The 21,804-nt window shown below is 51.7% G+C and overlaps 9 protein-coding genes across 9 annotated transcripts; 5 read left to right on the top strand and 4 right to left on the bottom strand.

Moving 5' to 3' along the window:
- Window positions 1-38: 38 nt before the first annotated feature.
- Window positions 39-976, top strand: ASPBRDRAFT_199345 (uncharacterized protein; the record flags this gene model as incomplete). The annotated part of the gene is made up of 2 exons (XM_067621318.1): window positions 39-315; window positions 375-976. 2 exons carry the CDS (start codon window positions 39-41, stop codon window positions 974-976), a joined length of 879 nt encoding a protein of 292 aa, XP_067475458.1.
- A 488-nt stretch (window positions 977-1,464) lies between these two features.
- On the top strand, window positions 1,465-2,836 carry ASPBRDRAFT_134032 (WD40 repeat domain-containing protein; the record flags this gene model as incomplete). The annotated part of the gene is made up of 2 exons (XM_067618568.1): window positions 1,465-1,721; window positions 1,771-2,836. 2 exons carry the CDS (start codon window positions 1,465-1,467, stop codon window positions 2,834-2,836), a joined length of 1,323 nt encoding a protein of 440 aa, XP_067475459.1.
- A 36-nt stretch (window positions 2,837-2,872) lies between these two features.
- On the bottom strand, window positions 2,873-5,218 carry dbp7 (putative ATP-dependent RNA helicase; the record flags this gene model as incomplete). The annotated part of the gene is made up of 1 exon (XM_067623127.1): window positions 2,873-5,218. The coding sequence occupies one exon, from the start codon at window positions 5,216-5,218 to the stop codon at window positions 2,873-2,875; it is 2,346 nt and encodes a 781-aa protein (XP_067475460.1).
- A 300-nt stretch (window positions 5,219-5,518) lies between these two features.
- On the bottom strand, window positions 5,519-7,060 carry ASPBRDRAFT_160029 (pantoate--beta-alanine ligase PAN6). The gene is made up of 2 exons (XM_067619458.1): window positions 6,758-7,060; window positions 5,519-6,671 (listed from the first exon to the last, which is right to left on the bottom strand). Exons 1-2 carry the CDS (start codon window positions 6,783-6,785, stop codon window positions 5,605-5,607), a joined length of 1,095 nt encoding a protein of 364 aa, XP_067475461.1. The 5' UTR covers window positions 6,786-7,060; the 3' UTR covers window positions 5,519-5,604.
- ASPBRDRAFT_199349 (uncharacterized protein) lies at window positions 6,910-7,180 on the bottom strand (the record flags this gene model as incomplete). The annotated part of the gene is made up of 2 exons (XM_067621319.1): window positions 6,910-7,085; window positions 7,147-7,180. The coding sequence occupies 2 exons, from the start codon at window positions 7,178-7,180 to the stop codon at window positions 6,910-6,912; spliced, it is 210 nt and encodes a 69-aa protein (XP_067475462.1).
- A 34-nt stretch (window positions 7,181-7,214) lies between these two features.
- On the top strand, window positions 7,215-10,343 carry ASPBRDRAFT_47157 (lysophospholipid acyltransferase family protein). The gene is made up of 7 exons (XM_067625795.1): window positions 7,215-7,954; window positions 8,004-8,222; window positions 8,270-8,525; window positions 8,575-9,253; window positions 9,304-9,615; window positions 9,673-9,926; window positions 9,999-10,343. Exons 1-7 carry the CDS (start codon window positions 7,405-7,407, stop codon window positions 10,162-10,164), a joined length of 2,436 nt encoding a protein of 811 aa, XP_067475463.1. The 5' UTR covers window positions 7,215-7,404; the 3' UTR covers window positions 10,165-10,343.
- A 50-nt stretch (window positions 10,344-10,393) lies between these two features.
- ASPBRDRAFT_199351 (arylsulfotransferase family protein) lies at window positions 10,394-12,016 on the bottom strand (the record flags this gene model as incomplete). The annotated part of the gene is made up of 2 exons (XM_067621320.1): window positions 10,394-11,104; window positions 11,189-12,016. 2 exons carry the CDS (start codon window positions 12,014-12,016, stop codon window positions 10,394-10,396), a joined length of 1,539 nt encoding a protein of 512 aa, XP_067475464.1.
- Window positions 12,017-13,928: 1,912 nt separating this feature from the next.
- ASPBRDRAFT_47159 (uncharacterized protein) lies at window positions 13,929-14,873 on the top strand. The gene has a single exon (XM_067625796.1). It carries the CDS (start codon window positions 14,009-14,011, stop codon window positions 14,528-14,530), a length of 522 nt encoding a protein of 173 aa, XP_067475465.1. The 5' UTR covers window positions 13,929-14,008; the 3' UTR covers window positions 14,531-14,873.
- A 3,117-nt stretch (window positions 14,874-17,990) lies between these two features.
- On the top strand, window positions 17,991-21,432 carry ASPBRDRAFT_133711 (LEA domain protein; the record flags this gene model as incomplete). The annotated part of the gene is made up of 2 exons (XM_067618540.1): window positions 17,991-20,855; window positions 20,905-21,432. 2 exons carry the CDS (start codon window positions 17,991-17,993, stop codon window positions 21,430-21,432), a joined length of 3,393 nt encoding a protein of 1,130 aa, XP_067475466.1.
- Between the last annotated feature and the right edge of the window lie 372 nt (window positions 21,433-21,804).

A 21,804-nucleotide genomic window follows, 5' to 3' on the forward strand; every position in this document is an offset into this window, starting at 1 on the left:
CAAGTGAGTGCAAGATTTACCAGACCAGACCAGACACCATGTCAGCGTGGGACTGCGATTTGTTCGATCCGGAGGTTGCACCGCTGTTCGGTTATCGCCTTTCTCTGATAGCTGGGGTGCTCTTTACGATTGCTTATCTGGGTATTTTGATAGCTCACCTGTCGCAAATATGCAAGACCATGTTTTCACATATAGGACTGGTGCTTTCACTTGGGGCTGGCCTGGAGATTGTCGGATGGCTCGCCCGTACTTTGGCTTACCGTTGTCCATATTCTCCCGGGATATATGAGATACAGCGCTCAACTTTAATGTGGGGTAAGTATACTGATCAATGAGTTTATACGACAATGACCCTTGCTAAAGTATATAACCAGCTCCATACTTTACAACCATGAGCATTTACGGAGTCTTATGCCTCATGTACGCAATCATAGACCAAGTTCGATTGCCTTTCGAGCCTAGGAAAATGGCGGGTATCTGTATGATTATTGCGTTTCTCAGTCTTCTTATCCAAATCATCGCGGGTGGGGTGATACGCGGGGCGTCAAATGACCAAGATCGGTACAAGATGGGATTCCATATCTTGACCACCGGCAGTGTCTTACAGCTCGCGTCGGTCGGTGTCTTCCTGACGCTGTTCGGATACCTGGTGATTCGTACAAGGCATCAACTCCTGTGGAGGCCGCCAATGTGCACTCTCATCGGCGCCCTTGCGTATGCTCTGATCTGTATAGCGGTTCGGGATACATACCGAACCGTGGAGGCGACGAATGGATGGCGTGGTTATTCCTTCACATATGATGTTTTAGGGTATGTTTTTGATGGGCTGCCGATGGTTGTCGCCAATGCTACGCTGAGTATTTGGCAACCAGCAGCATTACTGAAGGAGGCGATGCTAGTAGAAGAGAGACTCATGCGAGCGGAGGAGGTCGAATTGAAAAGCCGAGAAGATCAGATGAGGGAGTCGCTCGCTTGACGAGTACCGACATGTTTCTGAGCAACGCAAGTCAGCTCTTCGTGAGTGATAGTACTGACCTATTGATTGTGGCTTGAGGTGTAGCTTAGTTAGCAGACGGGCTCTTGCTTCAATTGCTTTATTGATATTATTTCACTAGATAGTACTACTAGTCGTAGTAGATGCGCTACTCATTAAGAGTGCTCGTCTACATCAGCATTCCATCACTTTGAATTACAAGCGAGTCTGTCAATGTTTCCAATTGGGATTTAAATAAACGTATTCTCTACTGCCCATTGAGTGTGCCGGCAGACTGAAGTACAACGTAGTTGGTAGCATCCATTTACATGCCAAGACCGCGGCCATTTTGGATTCCCGTTCGGCATCTTCTCTCATCCCATTCGCACAGCAGTATCACGACAACCGAATAAACAGATTTTCTGACTGCAACACTTCTATCATACCTACTACACCAGTCTAATACACAACAGCAAACTCAGAACCACCAAATGAGCTCACAATCCCCGCAGGTGCGGCAACCACCGGCAACCCCCACTTACATTTTACGCGGCCATGCCGCTGCCATCCACGCGCTACAGATCTTCCACCAGAACCTGCGGCTCGTTTCAGGAGACGCAGACGGGTGGATCGTCGTATGGGACCTAGTTTCAAAGCGCCCTCGAGCGACATGGAAGGCCCATGACGGCGCTGTTCTTGAAGTCAAGGGGTTTAGCTTCGGAAATGGTGCTGTTACAGAGGTGTTCACGTGCGTTATTTCTCCATCAATCCTACGAATCATCTAACAATCTCTACAGACATGGAAGAGATCATAAACTGCGCGTGTGGAGATTCAGTCTACAGGATGAGGAGTCTCTTCAGAAGACTCTCCCTGTGGACATTGAGAAAACCTCATCAGCTGCCGCAAGCCAGCCATGGCTCGTACATTCGCTTCCAGTGAATGCGCTGAATTTCTGCGCCTTCTCTATGGTCTTTCTTCCTCAGGATAGATCAAACGTTGCAAGTGATGCCAGTGAATCTTCAAAAGAGAACACATCGCTTTCATCGGTGCTTATCGCCGTCCCGAATGCTCTGAACTCTGGCGCTATCGATCTCTTTCATCTACCCCAAGAGAGACGTATTTGTACCATTCCAGCAGACACGGAAGTACAGACTGGAATGGTCATGGCGGCTAACCTCGTCATATCTCCATCTGGAGAGTTGTATGTTGCTTCCGCCTACGAAGATGGCCACGTTATGGTTCTGGGCTGCAGGGGATCTCTGCAGGAGAAAGACCTGACACAGGGTGCCAACACGCCATGGAAGTGGGAGAAGCTGTACGTTTGTCGGGCTCACTCGCAGCCGGTGTTGTCGCTTCACGTCTCGCCTGCTGGAAACTACTTCTATTCTTCCTCGGCCGATGCAGTACTGGTGAAGCATCCTATTCCTTCGCTGGGTAGCCCGGGACATGCCCCAGAAGAGTTGCCGATCAAGTCGATCAATACGAAGCATGCGGGCCAGCAAGGTGTGCGGATACGGTCGGATGGGAAGATTTTTGCGACTGCGGGGTGGGATTCCAGGGTCAGGGTTTACTCGTGTAAGACGATGAAGGAACTAGCGGTCTTGAAGTGGCATAAAGATGGATGCTACGCTGTAGCGTTTGCGGATGTTGATGTCTTCAATGTGCGCGATGCCTCGGAAGAGGACAAGCCTACGCTTTCGCCTAACAGCAGTGGTGATGGAGAAACACAGCTTGCCAAAAGGGCAGAAAGTGAATTCTCGCTTGCAACAGTGCATCGCCAAAGATACGAAAAGGTGCAAAACACCCATTGGTTAGCTGCTGGGTCAAAGGACGGAAAAATCTCATTGTGGGATATCTATTGATTTGTCGTCAATTACTATTTACATGTGTGCGGCGGATCAAGCAAGATTGAACTCGCTTGCACCGGCCATGTTCTCCTTCATCTTGGCCCTCATCTTCTGAGCTGCCGTGAGAGTGTCGGTTTGACGAGGAACATCATCATCGTCGTCATCGCGACCACCAGCCTTCCTCTTCTTTCCAGCGACTGGTTTGCGGTCGGCCTTATAATCCTTCTTGGTGTCAGCCTGTCCTTGGCGAAGGCCAGGGACATTGATCTTGCTTGGGCGATCACGCAGAGCGAAACTCTTCGCCAGATGTCCGAGATGAAGCTCCTTGATGTCGAACATGCTCCGCTCGTTGGCGATATGTGTGGCATAGGCGCGAATATGAGACTGATAAGCTCGCCGGGCCATTTCGAGATAGTTTTTGTTATCCAATGCCCACCGTTCCACATCCATCTGCCAATCGGTTGCCTTCTCCTCCCAGTCTACGTTCTGCGACTGGACATTTCCTCCGAATCCGCGCTTCAAAATGTCGTCCGCGTCGTAGCGTGTCAGCGCCTTTCCACCGTCCCGGTACCCCTTCTTCAAGACGTCGACGTAACCCTCCTCACAGCCGGGCATGAGGAAGATGAGGGCGCGACCATCACGTCCCAGACGCGCAGTACGTCCGATTCTGTGCAGATGGTCCTCGGCGCTGAAGGCAGGGTCGTACTCTACGACCAGATCAACATTCGGCAGATCCAAACCACGGGACGCAACATCAGTACAGATGAGGACAGAGGGCTCGCGGTTGCGGGCAAAGGCAGCCAGGGTGGATGTCCGGACATGCTGAGGCAGAGAACCGTGCAGTCTATGCAGCGTCACTGGGTTGGAGGGATTCGAAAAGGCCGTAGCAGGCGCGATAGTTCCATGAGCTGAAGCATCGAGCTTCTTCCTCTTCTCGTCAGCATCCTCCTCTTCATCACTATCCTCACTCTCTTCCTTCTTTTCTTCCTCATCTCCCTGCTTCCGCGTAAACACTTCGAAATGGAAGTCGACAGAGTCCGCACAAGACACAAAGACAATAGCCTTCATGACAGACCCCTTCCTCATAAATGTCCGCTTCATAAACGCCGTAAGCGTAACAAGCCGTAGCTTCGCCGCAACAATCGCATACGACTGCTTCAGCTGCGCCGGCACCCGGAACACATCATCCTCATCCTTCTTCCTGGGCTCGCCATCCTCATCCGCGGGATCCGCCTGAATATGCACCGCATCCTTCAAACTGATCTCTCCCAGCTTCTGCACAGTCATCTTCAACGTAGCCGAACACAATATCGTCGTCCTCTTCGCCGGGATCCCAGGAATCCGACTCGGCCGCTGCCTAGCATCCAGCTTCTGAATAATGCCGGCCAATTCCTTCTCGAACCCCAACTCCATCAACCGATCACCCTCATCCAACACCAACCACCGCACATTACTCACATCCAACGCCTGCGTATTCTCCAGATGATCCGCCAATCGTCCCGGTGTCGCAACCAGAATATTCAATCCCTTCCGCAACCGCGCCTTTTCACTCTTCTTCTTCTCTCCTCCAATCACCGTTCCCGCCACAATCCAATGCGCACACCGTAACAATCCTTCCAACACCACCGAGATCTGCTTACACAACTCTCTCGTCGGCGCCAACACAATAGCAAATAATCCACTATCGCGCTGCACTTGCTCCCCTTCCTCCCTCTTCTTCTGATTCAGCGATATCGTCATAATCCGCTGCACCAGCGGCAGCAGATACGCCATCGTCTTTCCGGATCCCGTCTCCGCCTGTATAAACGCATCACTCTCCTCCTTGAGTAGTTGCGAGATACTCGCTTTCTGAATCGCCGTCGGCGCCTTCACCTCCAGCTTCGTCAGTAAATGCGCCGCCAGCGGTGCCGATAGTCCCAGGTTCGTGAATGTGTCCAGTCCATCGATCAGCGGCGCGTTCGTCGGCTTGGCGTCCTCTTCTTCTTCAGCTCCATCTTCATTCTTCTTCTTCTCTTCAACGGCATTTCGGGGCATCGGATTCTTCGAGAACAGAGATGATACGAACTGTCGGGGCGCTCCGGGCTGTTGTTGATGATGATGCTGTTGGCGTGGTTGCGATCCTCCTCCATTTCCTCCATCTTCACCGTCAATGCGCTGTCTCTTCACCGGCCGCGGCCCAGATACTTGAATGCGATTCGGATTCCGAGGATTACTGTTCTGCTCGTTGTTGTTTGTGGATGATGATCCCTCCTTGCGCGGGTTGTTCGTCCGGTGCGCGGCGATTTTCTTTGCGCTGAGTCGGTCCCGCCATGTGCCGCCTTTGACTTTGGTTTTTTCGGGTCTGAGGACGGTCGTGTCCGGGATGGTGAAGTTCAGGAGAAGACCGTCGTCGGCCATTTTGGAAGATGTAAGGTAGGTAGGTAGGTGCCTGCCTGCCTTCTTTATTTTTCTTCTCTTCTCTTTTTGTTGCTGGCTGGGGAGGTTCTGGATCCGGGAAGAAACTTTACTTTACTCCAGAGGGAAATTTTCTCGGGCCGGGATCGTTCCGAAACCCTGCGATCTTGCCCTATTTTCTGTTTTTGGGTGATAGCTGTATGCTGTAAAGGGGGATTAATTGGGGGCTATTTAGGTCTTTTGGAGTAGAGTGAATGATTACTTTAAGGTATATGTGAAGAAATTGACTTTTGAGTACTCTATGTACGCTCTTGAGCTCTAGTTAAATGACGTCGGGTATATGACACTTGCTTTTGAATGGATCAGGCAACGGACAGACAGGAACGAGTTCAAACCCGCGGCTTGAAGATCAAGTTGTCGATCAAACGCACAGCAACTTGACCATCACCGAGGCCGCAGTCCTCGCCCGGCTTTGCCTCCTCCAGTGGAGCCATCTTGACTGCACCGCTCAGAATGGCGCCCTTAGCGGGATCAATAACTTCTAATTCATCCAAAGTATCCGGGTCAGCGAGAGAGATGTAGTCAACCTCATAAAGAGCCCTCTCCGTGGGTGCCAACGCCTTCTGTTCAGTCAGAACCCGTTCAGCGACGCTATTGGCCGCATCAAGGATCTCGCTCCGGTTGACCTTGCCAGCGTTGTAGGCATTCTCCGCAGCCTTCAATGCTTCATAGAGAACCAGACCCACTGCCCGTCTCCTCTTACCGAGGTAAACGTTCCTCGAACTCATTGCCAACCCATCGTGTTCACGAACAGTATCCCCGATCTTGATCTCCGTATCAATGTAAAAGTCCTTCACGAGACGCTTAATGACCACCGTTTGCTGCACGTCCTTCTGACCGAAGTAAGCCCGGTCGGCGTGGACAATGTTGAACAGCTTCATGCAGACAGTCGCAACTCCACGGAAGAAAACAGGCCGAGAAGCTCCCTCCAGTTTCCGGGAGAGAGGGGTGATGGTCACGAAGGAACCGTCGCCGTCAATTTCAGACGAGGGAGGAAGCGTCGGGTACATGACCTTGGATGTGGGCGCCAGAATGGCGGTGATGCGACCGTTGTTACTGTTCTGGCGGGCCAGCTCCGCGTTCAATTCCTCTAGCTTCGCGACATCGCTATCCCAGGTGCGCGGGTAGCTGGAGAGATCCTCTGTCACACCGAATTGTGTCGGATTGACGTAGATGCTGACGAAGACGTCGGTGTTCTCAGCCGCGGCTTGTCGGATGAGGGAGAGATGGCCTTCGTGGAGGGCACCCATGGTCGGGACGAGACCAACGGTGCGGTTGGAGAGGAGGAGCTCCCGACGCAGCTGGCGAAGTGGGGGTACATCGCGGAAGACTTGAAAGGTGTGCTGCTGGCGGGAGGAGACGGCCATTGTGGAGGATTTGAGGAAAGAGGTGGCGGCTGTGGGAATGCGTGAAGGGATGGTTAGCAGGTGTCGCTCAGCAGCAGCAGGAGATAAACATATGTGCGTTCACGAGGGGCCATACTGGAGAAGCGCCGTGTCCAGCCGAACATGGTGAATGTGATTCCTGGGAGGTTGCAACAAAGGACCCTGTCGTTCGTACCGCAAGTGCCTCTTAAGAGTCCCGCAGTGGAGCAGGTCGCACAGCTCAGGCCCAATTAGCCACAGAGATGGTGTTTAGGAGAGAGACCGCAGCTGTTGGTGTCTGCGACGATGCTCAGCCCGGGTGGTGCCAATGTAACCAGGACGACATGCTCGATGGTGTGACAATTTGCGCAGGAAAAGCGTGCTCTGAGCTGCCGCGTTGCGCTCATCCCTCAAGCTTTCGGTGCGTTGAAGTTCCTGGATGTCCACTGCCATGCCCAATTCAGCCTAGCGTGCGGTTGCACCGGCGCAAGGACCGTTGGGACTCACGTGAGCGGCGGCAGCACGAATCGTCCCGAGGCATTTCTGGGGAAGAAGCCGGGGATCTTCGCCTGGTTGGGACTCTCGCTTGCCTCCTCAGGAACCAGGAGCTGGTCGATCATGACAATGCCTTTCTTTACTATCCCTCTTACCTGATGTCGCTCGACTTTGTCCCAGCAGTCAATGACCGCTGAGATCTATCGACTCTTTCTCAATCACATAGAGCTTTGAATTGAACGTTACTCCCCTCTCCCCGCCCGAGACACTATGCCTTCCGATAAGTCCCCGGTCGGCGACTCCGCACCGGATCTCGAGATCGTAGGAAACAAAGTCACCATTCATCCAAGTGGAGTTACTGGAGGGCTGGAACCTCAAGATGAACAGATTACCGAACGCAATCTCGTCCGCCATATGGCGAGGTTTCGCGAGAACCCCTTCGATTTCCTGCGAGAAGTGAGCTTGTACATGTCCGGAACCGGTTGGCGCGCCTACGACGATGTGATCGGACAACCAATATTCTACTCTGGGTTTACGGATCGAATGAAGTCACGAATCCTTGCGAGTCCCTTGTTGCAAGGGAAGGTGAAAGAGCTGGCGGAGGCACGGTTGGCAGTGGAGGAAAAGGAGGGGTTGCTAGACGTTAAACCAGGACCCTTGGAGCAGAAGAGGATACATCGGCGGAATGAGATACAGGGTAATCTGAAAGAGGTGGTAGATTCCATGCTGGATAATATGATCTGCAAGATGGAAAGCAAGAGATTCATCCGTGGGGCATACTATCTCTGTACGCAGCTTCTGACGCGGGCTTACCATCAAGGTGGGAGATAATCGACCGTATTGAAGGACATATGTTAACGAACTCCCAGGAATACACGTGTCTAGCGAAGAAGTTCTTCGGTTGAGATCTTTTGCCCAAGAGGCAGCAGCCAAGAAGCAGTCTATTGTCTTCCTGCCTTGCCACAAGTCGCACGTTGACTACGTATCGCTCCAGCTGATCTGCTATCGTCTTGGAATCGGACTTCCGGTCGTGGTGGCGGGAGAGAACCTCAATATCCCGATGCTGGGCCCTTTCCTCCAGCATGCAGGTACGGTTTGTATGTCTCGACATTACTGCGCTTGCTGACCTTCCCAGGCGCGATGTGGATTAGGAGAAGCTTCGGAAACGATCCGCTATATAACACCGTTGTACAAGCCTATATCGATACCATGCTACAGCAAGGGTTCAACTTTGAGTGCTTCATTGAAGGTGGCCGTTCGAGAACCGGAAAGCTTCTTTCGCCCAAGTTTGGCATTCTTAGCTTTATTTTGGACAGCGTCCTTTCCGGTCGCGTAGAGGACACCATCATATGCCCTGTCAGCACACAGTATGACAAGGTGATTGAGACTGAGTATGTATGCTCCTGATTGATGACTACTGTGTGCTAACAATCCGTACAGGTCCTACATTAGCGAGCTGCTTGGTCAGCCGAAGAGGAAGGAGAATCTAGCTGATTTCCTGTCCTCGTCCTCTGTCCTTTCTCTGAAGCTCGGTCGGGTGGATGTTAGATTCCACGAGCCATGGAGCTTGAGAGAGTTCATCAACCAGCAATTGAACCGAATGCCAGAACAAATTGTCGGGAATGGAGGTCCGCAGCTGAGCTATGCTGACAGAGGCCGGGTCTTGAGATCCTTGGGATATAGGGTCTTGTCTGACATCAACGACGTGTCTGTAATGATGCCTACGGCTCTGGTTGGCACCGTGCTTCTCACTCTTCGTGGTCGAGGTGTCGGAAAAGGTGAAATGGTCCGGCGCGTCGAATGGCTGTGTGAGCGTGTTCGAGCAAAGGGCGGACGGGTTGCTCACTTCTATCGTTACCCTACGGATGTTGTTGTCGAACGTGCCCTAGAGGTCCTGGGGCCGCAGCTTGTGGGCGAGGTGAGCGGACTGGTCGAACCAACCTATTATGCTGTGGATCGTTTCCAGCTTTCGTTCTATCGGAACATGACCATCCACTTGTTCATCACGGAGGCGTTGGTCTCTGCGGCAATGTATACGAGAATTAAGCAAGGCGGCGGGCCGTCTTTTCAACGCATTTCCTACCAAGATCTCTTTAACCAGGTGTCGTTCTTATCTCAGGTAAATCACCCTATTTTCTAATACCATTGACAACTGACTAACCAATTCAGCTCTTCCGTGGCGAATTCATCTTCCCTCCAGAAGGCCTGACAACAAATCTGGAGAAGACTCTCCGCGGACTCGAAAGAGACAACATAATCACCGTTAGCCGAGACGACGCTGGTGCGCCACTGTTCGTGGAGCTCAGTGACGCAGAACGGCAATGTGGCCGCGAGAACTACGACTTCTACTGCTTCCTAGTCTGGCCGTTCATTGAAGCCTCCTGGCTCGGCTCCGTCTCTCTTCTAGGACTGACACCTCCACTAAACGGCGCTGAAGATGTCTGGATCGATCTAAACAAGGCCCAAAATAGCGCCCAACTGGTAATTGAATCGCTTACACAATGTTCTTAGTATACACCTACTAACAACACTACCCAGCTCGGCAAAACCCTGTACCACCAAGGCGACCTCTCCTACTTCGAAGCCGTCAACAAGGAGACCTTGCGAAACTCCTACCAGCGCTTCGCAGAGGAGGGCATCATTCAAGTCGCCAAAAGCAAAGGATCGAAGGTATCCACCATGAAGCTGGCCGCTGAATGGACGCCGGAGCGGGACCCAACTACCGGAAAACTTGTTCCTCGTGGACGTCTCTGGGACTTTACAGAGCTCATTGCGCAGTCCAGACGTGAGGGGTGAGTAGACTCATACTATCTATCATTCTATATCAGTTAATTCTATTGATGTGGTATACTAACACACTGAAGGAAAAACCGCCGCGACGGCGCAACGGTCTCGTCACGGGTTCTGCACATGTCGGATGTTGTAGGCCGCAAGTTATTCGAGGACGCAAGTCCTGCTGCGGCGGAGGAGGTGGATGTCTCCATACGGCAGATGAGGAGGAAGGCGATTACGCCTAGTTCGAAGCTGTAGGTGGGATTGTGTGGTTCGGCGCTGTTTAGCGATGAGGCGAAGTGAAGCGTAGCGTAGCGTTTAATACCCTTTTGTATTGTGTACAGTCTTGCATGAGGACTACCGTCGATATCATAGTAGCATTTTCATCAAGTATTAATAAGTATCAGCTTTCATAATGAAACTTCTCTCATTCCGTACATATACTCTAATCCTGCCACATACAATGGATATATTTAACTACTTCTAATCAACATCCCTCCCCAACCTTAACAACCTCCGACTGCACACCATCCCCCACGCCCCCAACAGCCTGCACAACAACCTTCTCCCCATCCTTCGCCTTCACCCCCTCAAGCACAATCCTCGTCTCAAAGCCATTCTTGTCCCTCACACCCCCCACCACCCCCAATTCATCCCCCATCCTCACCTTCCACCCCGTCACATCCGTCGCCCCATTCCAACTCACATAAACCACCACCGCATCACCACCACTGCCCCCCTCCCGACAAGCCACCACCTCCGGCCTCGTCATCGGCTTTCCAACCCACTCGCGGAACCGATACCCCCGATACGACTGCGTCGTCTCATCGAACCCAAACCGGGCATTCATGACCAACGCACCATTCTCATCATATTCCTCCAGAACCGGCATCGCGCCGTGCTGGAGGAGGACGTGCCCATTCGGCAGCGGCTGGAAGCTACCCTGGCTTACGGCGAAGACGGGATCGTTGGAGTTCCAGAGTGTGCGGACGGGGGTTACAGTGCGGTTTTGCATGTCGAGGGTGAGGGTGAGGCCCGTGGTGATGGTCGTTGGGGAGGTGAAGACGTTGGCGTTTTCGTTGTTGTGTAGGTGCAGGGTTAGGCTGTTGGCGTTGGGGGAGTAATTGATAAACCGGGGGTCGTGTTGGTAGCAGAAGGTGCTGCCGGGGGTGAGGGTGAAGGAGGCGCCTTTTTGGCCCTGTGAATGGTTTAGTTGTGTCGTTAGATTGGGGAGTGGGAGTGAAAGGGGGGAAAGGGGATAGGGAGGGAGGGATGGACGTACGTGGAGTTGCCAGGTTACGTTGCCGTTTTTGTCTAGGAGGAAGATGCTACATAGGAAGCGAGAGGAAAGGAGGTACGAGTCGCCGTATTTGGCGACGGAGTTGAGGTGCGGGTATTCGTAGGGATCGGACTTGCTGGTGCCGGTTCCTAGGAGAGGGAGCTCGTTGTCGGTTAGGGGGATCTCGGATAGATGTTCGACTGTGCTCCAGCGGAAGAGGACTTTGTTGGTTTTGATGTCGATTTCGTAGAAGAGGCCGTCTTGGACCCAGCCGTCTTTGGGGCCGCCGATGGGTGACAGGTCGAATTGAGTGACGTTCACGGCTGTGACTAGAATGGTGTCGTCGGATGTGATCTGGCTCTCGTGGATGTCGATGTAGGAGGGGAAGTTTTCGGGGTCGGCGGTGGTGACGAAGTGCTGCTCCTCAGTCCCAGGGAGTGTTACGCGATGGATCTCCTGGTAGGAGGCGTTGAGAATGCTGATTGCTCCGAAGCCATAGCCTTGGAAGTTGGCACCCTGCCAGTACGCTAGGACGGGCTCGCCGTCCAGCATTTGGGGCTGGTAGGCGGACGTGTTGGCGTTGGGACCTTGCCATACCAGCTGACCGTCGTCGGAGTATATGGCTGGGTAGCTCCATTCCATGGTGGAGGAAGAGGGGGAGAAGAAGAGGTGGCCTAGCTCGGTTTTGCCATTTTTGGTGACGTTCAGATATGGTGCTTGGATAGAGGTACTGCGGAAGGTCTGCTGGGGCCAGGTGGACTCTGCGGCAGCGTTTGCGCCGAGAAAGAGAGTGAGAAGATTTGCAGCAGTGTAGCTGCTGAATTGGCGCATTTTGTGTTTTCTGCTGATATTCTCCAAGCAGATCCAGTATTCAAGGAGCTCTGGCGAGGGAATTGGCACGATTTATAGCTCGCTGAAACTGTGAGGCATCCTCGTATGTGATATCATATCATGTAGCTTCGGCCATCACACCGGCAATTCCAACTAGAAGCAGCCAGCGGGGTAACACCGTGGGGTGCACTGTAGAATGACGATTCGGAAAGTGGGCGTTGTTGGGAAGCGAGATTTACCGTTCCTCCAGCTACAGAACGTACTCAATGTTGGACACCAAACTGATCGGGTCCGAGCGTATCCTCGGTAATCGCCTCTGCGGTGATTGACATTAATCTTGCTGAATATGCCCCTTCCGATGCGCCTAGTTCCCAGCAGGTATCCATGAGCTATGGGGAAGTCAAACTGGGTCGGTAAAGGTGCCAATTGGTCCATTGGATTGGACAGAAGGATTTCCGAATGCGGAGAAGTTTCGGAACGTACTGGCGACTGAAGAGAGTGTGGGGATTCATGCTGGATCGACTAGGTCGACAGAGTCGCTTAAGCGAAGATGATAGACTGCTGAGAATCCGACTTATACTGAACCCTGAGCGGAATAGTTCCTGATGCGATGGTAGGCCCCCATCCCCCGGATTACTGTGGGGTAGCGTGTGGGGACTAGGGGCTTGATCCTGTTGCTGCTGTAAGGCATTCGCTCGCTACTGGCCGAGGCCCAGTATATCTCCACGCTTAGAACGCGGCATAGAGCCGACGGAATTGCCGAGCAGTGTTCAGGTGATGTTCTACTGTTGTTGATGGACTAGCCACCGGTAGAGTGAGGGGTTTCCTTCTACTGCAGACTAGAGCCAGGCCTGAGCATTTCTGTTAGCAGAATATTTCTCACGATTGAGTAATTTGGGGGCTCACGAGGTCACCTGCAAATAATGGAGAATCATGGTGACAAGCCAGGCATGTCTGGATCAAAGGTCACCCAGTTTTAAAAGACGGAGGATTAGGATGCGCCGTGAAATTCTGAGATAACTGGTCGGACAGCGCTGCCTCCATTCCATAGCTGTCAAGATTGACCATAGTTTTTATGGTCATCATTCATGTTGCTTTGCGTGTCAAATTTGGGCCAACTGCAAACTCAGAAGAACCGCAGAACAGCTGGAAATCAGGAGCTCTTCGAAGACCTCTTTCGGTGAGATGTTCCGCCACAGGTACGAATCGAGGAGGAGCACTTCTATAAATGATATCTTCTTAGATCACCTGACATTTCGCCATCGCATGGTCTTATGTCGCAATATCATATAGTGTAGTAGTTATGCTTGAGTGTGAAGGTCTATGCAAGCATTCCTATCCTGCACTAATAGGAATAATGGTACTTTCAAGTGGAACAGAATACATACCATCTAACTATATTAGCTGTGCTACAAGAGATTACTGCTCCTTTCTGGACGGGGATGTAGTGCTCTACTCATCATGTCCGCAGACCACGATGTCGTCCAGCGTCTCGTGACATTGATTGTCGCCGCCGTGTGTGTGGGCGTTTTCTCTTTTTTTCCCTTTTCATTGTTCGTTCTTTTCTCACACCAGTTATAGTACCCTTGAATAAGTGAAATAAAACAATTCTGCCTGATTATACTTGGATCTAGCAGATTGTGGTTTCCATATCCCTCGTGAGAGAGAGATGGGGATATCCTCAGGAAGAGGCAAAATAGACAACACCTGCCTCAAGCCTAGATGCAGGAATTGAGTTACTTGGAACCTGATTCCAGAGATACATCCGAGCCATCTGACCAATGGAACCTCTGTCAAAGGCCATTGTTGGCAGGGCAAGTCCTGACGTCAGAAGCGGACGGTCCAAGCGCCTCCCCCAACTGGCATCCCCCATGCATCTTCCCCGTCATCCCGATCACCACTTCTGCATCAACTGAACTATCACTCCCATCGAAAACTGATTAACTGAATTCAACCACAGCATATACAATTGTAACTAAGGGTGCGTCCGGCATGTTGCGAAATACGAAACTCCTCAGCGCCAGATCCCACCCATTTATACCCGCCATAACTACAAGCCACCCGTCAGTATCTTCCTACCAGCATCGCTACCTTGTGACCTCCCAAACCATCCACAAAGAAAGACATCTCGAGTCTGATCTCGACCGGCATCTCCTGCGGCCAGAGCACAACGAAAACTCCAAGTCGGGTACCGACGACGAAGCAGCTCATCACTGGTCTTCGTACGATCCCACCATCACTGATCCCGACCTCGAGGTTCTGGCTTGCGAGGAGGAGTGTGAACTCGATGGTGAATTAGACGATCCTCTCTACGTCAGTCCGGGCAATAGGGAAGTCAGTCGCTTCCTTGATCCGATGGTCGGAGGGGCGGTGCATGGTGCTACGAGACCGGGTCCAAGTGGGAGGGGATGGACGAGAAAACACAAGGAGGTAGTCATCAAGAAGATCCCTGGAAGTCAGTTTGAGCGATATGATAAGATATTGCAGGAGCTGAGGAAGGCAGAGAAGCGGTGAGTTGAAGACTCCTTCGGTATCTGGTATGATCATGTTGATACTCGTCCAGGGCCACGAAATGAGTGACGTAGTGAAGGGGTCTACCAGGCAGGAATCACTTCTGCGACCAGGGCCCTTTATTGCTCGAGGCTTGTGAGAGTCGACCCGGGCATGGAGTTAGTTCTGATTGAGTAATGATTGTTAGGTGAGTTGTTGATGGATGTGGATGTATAGTGTCGGGCTCTGTTATGGCTAGAAGGTGTGCCATTGTATCACTTACTCCCAGATTGTACCAGATGTAACATATAAAACAAAACGAAACAAAACCGATGCAATGCAAGACTCAATATGACAATTGGATCACTCGTTATACTTCTATATTGATGCTTGCTTCCATCAACCACACGTAGTTGCTTGAGCAGAATGTGTAGCAATGTATATACAAAGCCGCGTTTCCAGCAATATATGAGGCTGTAGATTCTTGAATACATACAAGGACTTATATTATGCGTTCTAAATATTCAGATCACAAATGTGGTACATGTATCCCGGTAGAGCAATATTTGCTCTTATTTTAGTCATTCCAAGATTCGAACACATCGGATCGTTAAAATCTCACCTGAATAGCCTTACTATTATAAACTTATAACTTGAATCAACTATCTCACAATAAGATATGCAGATCACTTTCCCAAATAAGCCATCTACATCAATCCCCAAATCCTGGAGTGACCGGCTGAATGCCCTGGAAAATAAATTAAAGATAGATTAATATCCCACCCGCTAGCGTATCCTCGCAAACGCCACCCAATCTCCCATCATTACGTCAGTCCACACACGGCGGCTGAGTTTGAATACAATGAATAGAAGTGGGCAAAGTTCAAGTTTGCTTTTATTTGATTTGATCGATCGATGTATAACATTGGTTCAATTCAATGAGGGAGGTTTTTGGACTGGACTGCTCGATGTGGACAGCCCTATAGTCTGAACTTTCAGGGGCAATCTCGGGAGAAAGTATGCGTATAGTACTCGACTGTTGATATAATTATTATGGACCGCAGAATGTTGGATATTCTTGTAGAATTCAAAGATCGAAAGTTCAACTGAGTGAAGGACGGCAGAGCAGGAGGTGCCGAAAGTTGCTGGGCTAAGAGGATGGCTGTATTTGAGTGAGCAGGGTGTGCCACTGAGAGATGCTATATATACAATTACACACTTCATTTGAACGGTTCATCTAATGGAAGAATCTTGATCTTCTTGTGTATGTGAGAGCGGACTAAGAACCGATATTTACTTAGAGCTAGAGTGAATGTATCGGAAGGCATCACTGTCGTACGTGCTCTCTTATATGAAGAAAACTATAACCAGATGCTAGGCCTAGTAGTCTTCTTCATGTTAGCTCATGAACATCAACACGCTGATAACTGGAAAGGTCTCAGCTGTCAGCTATCCCAGTTTCAAAGCTTGGATGCGGAACGGTTCGAGACCAGCACAAAAAAGTTTTCTCTTATGCATTCCCCAATTCGGAGGAGGATCGCTATGCGTGCTTAACCGATTTCCGCGGCACCGCGGCCTTCCAGCCTCTGATAGACTTTCTGTGACCAGACAAACAGACGACAAATCTTTTATGGTAGAGCTGAGCATGCACTTTTTTTGCCTTACTCACACCTGAGGTTTGCATGCATCATTCAGAGACTTACGAGTTCACTTGAGTACATCGGGGGGGCTAACCTTATTGGTTACTCAGGCAAATCGATCCCTCAGAAAAAGAAAATATCAAAGCACATAGCTGGATTGTGCAAGGGCTGAAAGCCCAGTGTAGTCGTAGTGTGTTCGACAGATGGTTAGGTAGCGCTTATCACCTATGCCTCCCTCATAGGGTTCACTTTGGTCTAGCGCAGGTTCGATGGTGAGCGTCCACAGGATTGGCCAAGTCTCATGGCATTCCACGTCCACGTGCGTATGAGGTAGACCTCCCATAATATCTTGATAAAGGGGGCGAGATCCATCGTAAAGGCAATGGTTTTTCGGGACTTGGATTTCCGGGTGAGTGGAGTAAAAGGTTTGAAGTATAGAAGATCGGAAATAGTGTCGGATCAAGCGCTAGAGGGAGATGTTAATATTCCGATATGCTTCTGATTGGCTGCCGGAGGTAGCCCTCTGCTATAGAGGCCAAGTATCAAATCGCTAAAACGTGGTACTAGAGCAAGGCTGGCCTGTTTTGGCCATTTCCGGTTCTGCAGCCCATTCTCAATAATAAGACCTGTTATTAAGATAAGAATCATAGAATTTCGACCAAGCCACAGCGTCAATCGCTGGCGTGAAGCTGGCCCGTCGGCGGATGAGATCATTCCCCACACCGGCGACACGAATCGGAGGATAAGCCGCCCACAATGCCATCATTGCTGAATCGCAAAAGAGCCACGTTGTCCGCTCATTGGATCTAATCCTGGCCGTTACATGTCAGATCTCATTTTATTGACTGGGGAGTCAATGCGCATCGAAGGGCTGAGGGTGGTACGGGATGACGTTATTAGACTCGGTCGGCCGCGTGTCGACAATGCGATGCGCTGCGCTGCGATCCGTGGTTGAGAGCCAAACTTTCGGCTTGCGGACTTGATATCCTGTTTTCTGTTCCATTGTGTTACTTGTGATGGATGAGATAATGCTTGGAGTTATTGCGCAACGATGGAGATGTATCTCGAAGTTGGGATATTGACAGTAAGGCATAACAGTGAGGAAGCTATTGTAGTGAATTTCCTGCAGCTGTCAGTGCTTTGAGGCATCGTTCCTGACTAATCTGCACTAAGGCACCTGATATCAGGTGTTTTGGCAGTGAACAAGAATAGATTGCTCCAGTTAATCTCCTCGGGAAGGAAAGCAGCAGAGACGATCCATCCACTTCTGACGCAAGAATGATCTATATCTCCTCGCTAACTGGGGCAGTGGGGCAACCTTCATTGACTTTGTCTCCATTCATTGTCTTGGTGCTCGATTCTAGAATCCGTGCATCTGATGGGCTGATCCTGTACACCATCGCGCTGCGTGCAGCGATGATGTGATAGGATACCTACGCCACGGAGGCCCTGCATGTATCTGCTCGACTCTTGACGGGGATGAGAACCCCCAGATTTGATCCAGGCGCGATGACGTAGGTGGGTTTCGCTGCATGATAGATGCATTTAAAGGGTCCTGAAGCGTTGAGCTGGTGGTGAGCATCTAATTGATAACTTATTCCTGCACATATCTCGATACCTGACTTTAGTATTCACGATTGAACCTTGACAATTGCTACTATCTTATCATCTTTACCTTCTTGTACCTGACGAATCACTAGCTACTTCAACTACTTGTACGACTGACGAACGCGACGACAAATCAGCTACCAATACCTCCCAAGACAAACTATCCAATCAAGATCGGTGCCTTTTTCTCTAATCCCTTTGCATCTAATCAACCCATCCCATCTTATACATCAACAATGGCCTCTCCAATCGCAAGCAAAGTATCCAAGCTCAACCTCAGCCCTGACTCCAAGCGAGGCACCCCACCCAAGCTCCGCCAACAGACCCCCCAGAAGAAGACCCCTCCCAAGCTTCACGCCCAGGAGTCCGCATCGCAGGCTGAAGAGCCGAGCGCCCCCTCCACCCCCACGCCCAAGGGTAAGGTCAGCCGGCTCCAGTCTGAGCAACGGGCCGCTCCTTCTCCGGCCCCAGATGACGTTCAGTCCCAGGCATCTGGATCGGCAAGCCAGATCGGAAGAGCAGCTTCTGAAGTCGGGGATAAAGCCCAGGAGACTGCACAGTCTGTGCAGAATGACGCTGGAGACCAAGGTGTAGGCCAGATTGACTTGTCTGTTCTGAAGGGTCTGCAGGTCGGCGAAGATGGCCTCATCCATGACCAAGATGGCAATGCCATTGGCCGACTCGCGGAAGGTGAGGCCGAATATCTCACCGGATACACTGTCGGGGACAATGGCGAGATCCTCGATGAGGAGGGGGACCTTGTCGGGGTTGCCGATGTCCTTCCCGAGGCCTTCCAGGATGCAGATGGCAGCGTCCAGGAGCAGGCTCAAGAAACCACCGATCAGGCAAAAGAAACCATTAACGATATCGCCGAGCTGGCCGATCGTCCTGTCTCCGAGTCCGGAGAGATTAAGGATGATGATGGCAACACTATCGGCAAGCTTGTTGAGGGCAACCCCGAGGACCTGGCTGGCTATGCCCCCGACAAGGAAGGAAATATCCTAGATGATGATGGAGACCTCGTCGGCCGCGTAGAGATCGCATCTCAGGCTCAAGAAGCAGCCGAGGCAGCACCCGAGGCAGCACCCGAAGCGAAACCCATCACTGATATCGCGGCCTTGGCTGATCGTCCTGTGTCGGCATCTGGGGCGATCAAGGACGAGCAAGGGAAGCCGATCGGGAAGCTTGTCGAGGGCAATCCCGAGGACTTGGCTGGATATGCCCCTGATAAGGAAGGAAATGTTTTGGATGATGATGGCGATCTTATCGGCCGCGTTGAAATCGCGTCACAAGCCCGCCAAGGTGCTGAGAGCGTTGCCAGCTCCCAGAGACCTGCCAGCAAGCTGAGCCATGAGGCTGTCGACGACGCGGAGCAAAGGGACACTTCAACTGCCGACCAAGCCAAGGAACCTGTCGATGACGCTGCCGAAGACGCTGAGGAAGAAGCAGAGGATGATCTTCCTCCCCTTTCTACGCTCGAAGGCCTCAAGTGCAACAAGCTGGGCAAGATCGTTGATCGGGGAACCGGTAAGCCTGTCGGTGAACTGGTCGAAGGCGATGCGAAGAAGATCGCTAGACTTGGCGCCCAGCTCGATGACAAGGGACAATTCTGGGACAACCGAGGCAACGTCATCGGAAAGGCCAAGACCCTCCCCGTCGAGGAGCACCCCGACGAACCGCCCTTCGGCGGCTTGGAGGGTCTCCACGTTGTTGAAGATGGATGGGTGGAGGACCAGAACGGCAAGCGTGTTGGCAAGATCACCGAAGGCGATGCTAAGAAGGTTCTCGGTCGCCCTGTCGATGAAGATGGGGACGTCTTGGACAAGAATGGCAACACCATCGCCAAAGCCGAATACTATGAGGCCGAAGATGAGCCTGAGCCCGAGCCGGAGGAAGCCCCTGACCTGTCCAGTCTGGAAGGTCTCACCCCCAACAAGCTCGGCTACGTGATTGGACCAAAGGGCGTCCCGATTGGCCGTGTTGTGGAAGGCAAGGCGAAGGAACTTGCTGGCAAGGAGATCCATGACGGTCAGATCTGGGACGGACCCAAGCCGGTTGGACGTGTTGAGCTTATTCCCCAAGAAGAACGGGAGAAATCAGCCGAAGGGCCCTTCGCCGGTTTGGAGAACCTTGTTGTCAACAAGGAGGGTCTCGTCGAAGATGACGATGGCAATGTCGTCGGCAAGGTCATTGAGGGCGACATCAAGACCTTGCGTGGACGTGCTGTCGACGAGGATGGAGAGATTATTGACAAGTACGGCAACGTCAAGGGACGTGCAGAGCCGTATGAAGTGGAAGAGCCAGAAGAGGAGGCACCAGACCTGTCAATTCTGGAAGGAAAGACGGTCAACAAGGCTGGCAACGTCGTGGATGCCCAGGGTAACGTCTTCGGACGGATTCCCTCTGGTGACAAGCGTCTTGCTGGACGAAAGGTTGACGGCAAGGGCCAGATCTGGGGTGATAACGGCAAAGTCATTGGAACAGCCGAGCTCGTCCCAGGAGCTGAGGAGCAGAAGCCCGAGGGTGCCTTCTACGGGTTCGAGAATGCCGTGGTCGGTAAGGACGGTGTGATCACTGATGCCTCGGGCCAGATCATTGGCCGTCTTGTCGAGGGCGATGCACAGCGCCTCCAGGGCCGTCAGGTTGACGAGGACGGCGAAATTCTGGACAAGAACGGTAACACTATCGGCCGTGCTGAGCGCTGGCAGCCCGAGGAAAAGCCGCGCAACGTCAACCCAATGTCCGGCCGCAAGGTCAACCGCGAGGGCGAGGTGCGCGATGCTGATGGTAACCTCATCGGCAAGCTCACCTCTGGCAACCTGCCGTCTCTCATCGGCAAGGAGATTGATGATAACGGCTATGTGGTCGACAATGATGGTAACAAGATCGGCGAATGCACTTTGATTGAGAACATTCCTGAGGAGCCTGAGGAGGAACCCGAAGAGGAGCCCCAGGAGGAACCTCAGGAGCCGGAGATCTCCCCTGAGGAGCAGGAAGCTCAGAGGAAGCTAGAGGAGGACAAGCAGTTGGCTAGGAAGATGAGCGGCATTGTTGCCCAGACACTGGACCGTCTTCGCCCCGTCTGCAAGATGATTTCTGAGGTACGTTCAGATACTTATAAATATCATGACGCAACTAACCCTTCGATAGCATATTGAGAAGGCAGACCGCACGCCCAAGGATGAGCTTGATGAGGAGCAACTGGTCAAGGATGTGAAGCCGCTTCTTGAAGAGGGCAACCACATCCTGCAGGAGTGCAATGGTGCCATCCGTGCCCTAGATCCGGATGGCCATGTTGCCGCTACGGCCAAGGCGCGTGCTGCTTCTCACGAAGCTTCTGCCGAGGAGCATGCATTGGCTGAGAACCTTAAGGAGCTCACCGATCTGGTTGTCAAGACCATTGACAATGGCAAGAAGCGGATCGCAGGCATGCCTCATGCCAAGAAGCAACTGAACCCTCTGTGGGCACTGCTCAGCGAACCCCTCGGCCAGATTATCACCGCTGTTGGCCTGTTGTTGACCGGTGTCCTCGGACTCGTTGGCCGGTTGCTGCAGGGTCTCGGTCTGGGTCCCCTAGTGAATGGATTGCTGGGTGGACTGGGACTGGACAAGTTGCTCGGCAGTCTGGGATTGGGCTCCTTGACGGACGCTCTGGGCTTGACTGGCAAGAAGAAATAATTGAATACGCGGAGGGAAATGTGCTTGTGATATTACTTTCTTGATTCAATATTTGCCATTGATGTCAGATTGACGATAATGATTTGCAGCATGTCGATAGCTAGTTAATTAATTTGATCTTCACCTTGTGAACTCTATTCCATACCTTCATTCAACGAGTTGGATCATGCACTTGGAATCATGCACTTGAAAACATGCACTGCTACCGTAGGCCTTATATATATTCCTGCTCTTCCTCAGATCCCTCTTCTTCCATTACACTCCCCAGCCCCTCAGCACTCTACCAAATTATCAACTAAGTTCTGAATATGCTCTATTATTCTAATATATTGATGTCACAAAGGTATTACTAGATTACCATATCCAAATGAA

The sequence above is a fragment of the Aspergillus brasiliensis genome, assembly GCF_001889945.1.
Source record: "Aspergillus brasiliensis CBS 101740 unplaced genomic scaffold ASPBRscaffold_13, whole genome shotgun sequence".
Lineage (NCBI taxonomy): Eukaryota > Fungi > Ascomycota > Eurotiomycetes > Eurotiales > Aspergillaceae > Aspergillus > Aspergillus brasiliensis.